This window comes from Propithecus coquereli, unplaced genomic scaffold (assembly GCF_000956105.1).
Source record: "Propithecus coquereli isolate 6110/MARCELLA unplaced genomic scaffold, Pcoq_1.0 Scaffold238, whole genome shotgun sequence".
NCBI classification, from domain to species: domain Eukaryota; kingdom Metazoa; phylum Chordata; class Mammalia; order Primates; family Indriidae; genus Propithecus; species Propithecus coquereli.
The window spans coordinates 1,064,141-1,068,620 of NW_012147930.1; the positions used below are offsets into that span (position 1 = coordinate 1,064,141).

The 4,480-nt window shown below is 42.8% G+C and overlaps 1 protein-coding gene across 1 annotated transcript in view; it reads left to right on the plus strand.

Annotated features, from left to right (window-relative positions):
- MYOM2 (myomesin 2) overlaps window positions 1–4,480 on the plus strand; it is a 68,449-nt gene that overhangs the window by 49,386 nt on the left and 14,583 nt on the right. The window contains exons 27-30 of the mRNA XM_012645867.1: window positions 1,164–1,231; window positions 2,560–2,673; window positions 2,878–2,965; window positions 3,486–3,524. Coding sequence (XP_012501321.1) covers window positions 1,164–1,231; window positions 2,560–2,673; window positions 2,878–2,965; window positions 3,486–3,524 — 309 coding nt within the window. The remainder of the gene's footprint in view (window positions 1–1,163; window positions 1,232–2,559; window positions 2,674–2,877; window positions 2,966–3,485; window positions 3,525–4,480) is intronic.

Genomic DNA, 4,480 nt, shown 5'->3' on the forward strand with positions numbered 1-4,480 from the left:
TCTTTTCTCTTAAATATCAAATTCAGCATTCAGGACCGTCCTAGACGAGGCTGAGTTTCAAAGAAAAGAATTTCTCAGGAAACAAGGTGAGTAGCTGACTGGCTGTCCCACCACCGGCACAGAACGAAGACGTGTGATTTGAGTATTTGTCTAGTGCAGAGCCGACGTGACGCCCAGTGGCCCTGCAGGCATCTTAGGTGATCAGGGAATCAGGTCATTTCTGCGCTGTGGAAATTTGGGTACTTTTCTGCTTTGCTCTTTAATGTGCTCTGTCTGTATTTTTTTCCTGCTTCTACCTTTAAAAGCCCCAGATATAATGATAATAATCTTCACATTTCCTGCTGTGGTCCTTGTCAAGGGAATGGTCCCTGTGACCACACTCCGTTGACCGAAAAAAAAAAAAAAATCAGAAGATGGGTCATGAGGTACAAGATCAAGATATTAGTTTTTGTTATTTTTAGTTATTTTTATTTCTAATAGTCAAAAACATTTTATTTCACTCATTTTCACATGGTGAACTTTTTTTTACCAACCTCGTAGAATGTATTTATATGAAAGAAATCAACACATACTTTCTAAACCCACTTTGCATTTTTATGTTGAATAGGAAAGCGGTGTTATTAGCATATGGCTGACCTCCGCACTCATTTCAAACAAAAATGGTCGATATTTTGGGAAAACATTCACAAATCCATCTTTGCATTGGAATGCTCTATAAATAAGTGTTGACAGAATTGCCAGGTTTTTACCTAAAAAGCTGTCTTTGACCTCATCTCTATTCTCTTATTTTAAAGGTTTTATGTACTATGTTGTTTAATAAAACTTAAGCATTTGTCTTGAGGAAGAGAATGTAACGAGTTTAATATTCTTTTTAAAGAGCAATAGAGATGAGATGTCAGCAAGAAGGGACGATCGGACAGTCTGTTCCTGCCGGGAATTGCAGATTCCAGAATTAACACGTGGTTTCAGAGCCCTGGAAATCATCTCAGTTTCATAATGTCAGAAATGCGTTATATAAATACGTATAATACAGACCCACGGTGCATATACATGCACCCCATACATATATGTATATATCATGTCTGTATCATGTATTTATTGATTTATTTATTTTACTTCTTTTTTCCTTTTTTAAAACTCGTTTTCCGCTTTTCCCTCCGTAGGCCCCCACTTTGCCGAGTATTTGCACTGGGACGTCACAGAGGAGTGTGAGGTCCGTCTCGTCTGTAAGGTGAGAAACACAGTCCTGCCTTTCAGGGGAGCAGCTGGTCAGACCCCCGCCGAGGGCGGAACCGGCAGGTGCGAGGGGCAGAGCGACTTCCGGGTCTCGTGGGCTGCGCGGGACTCAGACGTCGGTGCTTGTCATCTCTCCCCCTCGAGGAGAGCACGGTGTTACACATCGACAGAGGGTTTGATCACAGACGGTCACTTACGACTTTAGCGCAGAGAAAAGTCGAGGGAGTTCAGAGAAGAGACAGATGAGTTATTTAAGGGGATCAGAACCCCCACCTGCAAGACAAATCCGTTAGTTGAGGATAATTATTTTGCAAAACAGCAGTTGAAGCCAGTGGGGAGGCTTTTGTTTAGCGCACGAAGACCTACAGTGTAAAACGTCTTTGAAGAAGAGAGTAGAGGAAGGGGTTGGAGTCAGGAGATGGTAGGAGGTTGGATCGGCCCAGAAGACGGACACCAACTTTGAATGTTAGGACGGCGGAACTCGTCTGCTGGAGACACGTGGTGGCTTCGGTCCATTCTCGGAGTTTTCGAGGAGTGGTTCTGACTTTGGAAGGAGGTTGCTGCTTTCTGGGCCAACGGGACACACTCCCGGCGTCTGTCCCACGAGCATTTATGGAGAGACTTCTCTGTGCTGGGCAGGCTGCCGTGCCCTGGGTGGGGCAAGTGTGAGCGAACAGATAAAATCCCGAGTTACGAAGATTATAACCCACACACTCCATTACACGGAATCAGAATTCCTTCTCCTCCCTAAGACACGCGCCTCGGAGTGTGCGAACTGCAACGCTCACCCACCCTGGAATTCTGAAAAGCTTCGTATCTAATTCAAGCTAAAGCCAGCGACTGAATTGTGAGGAATCTCAGTGCAGGGAACGTCCTCATCTCCATGGGGCTGTTTTGGGTTAGGTTTCGTCTCCTCTGTGTCCACGCACCTGAAATGTCATATTGCCAAAAGAGCAGCCTCTAGATAGTTTTACAGGTCTCTAAGAATATTCTATATTATTTGCAAATCCCAAAATACATTGCTTATGACTTGTCTTTATTAGTGACGATTCATATAAACGAAAAGATCTTTACGCCTCTAATCTCATAGAATAAGAATTGGCCGTCCTTCCCTGTGTACCTGTGAGGGCTTAATTATTTTAGAGGCTGGGATTTAGAAATGTATTTGCTGTTATTGAAAGTGACAGCTTTTCCATGAGCCTCTGTCTGACACACAGTAAAAATTGATTTTTTTTTAGGTCTGTTATTTGAAATCCTAATAGACTTTTTTTTCTCACGAGCCAGGGGGATTCACATACTAAATTTTAGGTTTCTGTCTCACAGGTTGCAAACACCAAGAGAGAAACAGTTTTCAAATGGCTCAAGGACGATGTTCTCTACGAAACGGAAGCAGCGCCTGACTTGGAGAAGGGGGTCTGTGAGCTCCTCATACCGAAGGTATCACGTGTGGAATAAAACAAGGCAGAAGCCAAGCAAAAAAAAAAAAAATAGCACTTTCAAATAACTTGTAAATAAACTCTGCATTCTTCTAATTTGCATCCTGAATTCCCAGGATTTGCAAAGAAGTTGCATTAACATTTATCACATTCTGTGTTGGGGTATTGACCGTACATCAATGTGTGGGATGTGTTTTGTCTGTAGCTGTCAAAGAAGGACCATGGTGAATACAAGGCCACCTTGAAGGACGAGAGAGGCCAGGACGCTTCTGTCCTCGAAATCGCTGGCAAAGGTAACAGGAAATCTTCGAACTGCTAAAGAGAAATATCCATTTTGCTGATGGGATGGGACACATTAGCCGTAGCGCACATTGTTTCTTTAGCTGTAACACTGTAGAGGAAACTGTATTTGTTCTTTAGTTGCATTCACAGGCTTTCAAATATTTTATAAAAATGTATGCATGCTATTATTTTGGGCCTATACGAAATGTCATTTCAGCCCATCATCAGAAGCCAGGTTTTACCCCATTACTAATGCAGTTAAAATGATTGAAACACTGTTGCAGTGATTTAATTAAATATATAGTTGGATTTATGTTGAGTGAAATGTTCTTGTTCCTTGTTTAAATAGTGAACAGGTGAGAAGGATTTATCGCACACATCAGCCTTTTATGGATAAATATCGCCGTTTTAACGATCCATTTTTCAAAGGAACATCACCATTTCCTGTATCAATTTAATTAAACGCTGAAAATGCTGCTTTCTGTTAAAATTATGCATTGTAATGGCAACCTTCTCCCTTCTCCTTTTTAGTGTATGAGGATATCCTTTTGGCAATGAGCAGAGTCTGTGGTAAGTAAATGCCTTCTGGTTTGCAAGTCATTTTGGGAGCTAACATCGCTGTTTCCTGAGAAGGGCAGTCACGGCTGCATAGCAGGAAGCTGATGGAACCCCAGTGCCACGTCCTGTGACGGGCCCTGGGTTACAGGGCAGGACAGTTACCTGCTGCCTGGCGACACTTTTTCTTAAAGGGCTTTTCAGCATCATGTTTAGAGTCTGTGTTTTGCTTTAAGAAGCCCCACGTGGACTCCCATCCACTCCGCCTTAGGTTAACTCGGACGCCTGCTTTGTGCGCAGTTGCTGTGGGTAGCAGTGTGGGTAGCAATGATGGATTGTTAAGCCTCTCACTTTGCGTCATATGTGTTAAACCGTGTTAGCTTTACAGACAAATTCCCCCTCCGCATTGGCCCTTCCGTGGAAACTGTGAGAACGAAGATATTAGCTATGAATTCGAGAATAATAGCTTATAGGTGCATAGCGCTTTATACTAACCACTGTACGATTTTTTAATTACTGTGGGCTCTCTAGAGGTTACCTAATTTATACCTTCAGAGCAAGTAGCTACATCGTGGGCAGTCAGGCGGTTTAACCGGGTAGGCAGCCGGGAGAGTCGGACCCCAACCGGAAGCGAACACGTCTCTGTCCCAAGCTGCACTCTTATCTCACAGTTTTTCTGGCATTCTTGCGAAAACCACTTCATGCTGACTTTTCATTGCTTTCTCAGAACATCTCTATAAGGTAAACTTTATTTCTTTCTGCTTTTGCTTGGGCAAAATGGCACATTTTATGCGAGTTTTACTCTCGGTCATCCTTCATGGGCCAAATACCACTTCCTGGATATGCCAGCCACTGTATGAAGCTAAATCAAGCCCTTTAAAAAGTGACTTCACTCTTTTTTGAAAAATATTTATTTATTTTTAACTGACAGAAGATAACTGGGTGTGTTTACAAGGCACGACGTGGTGTTT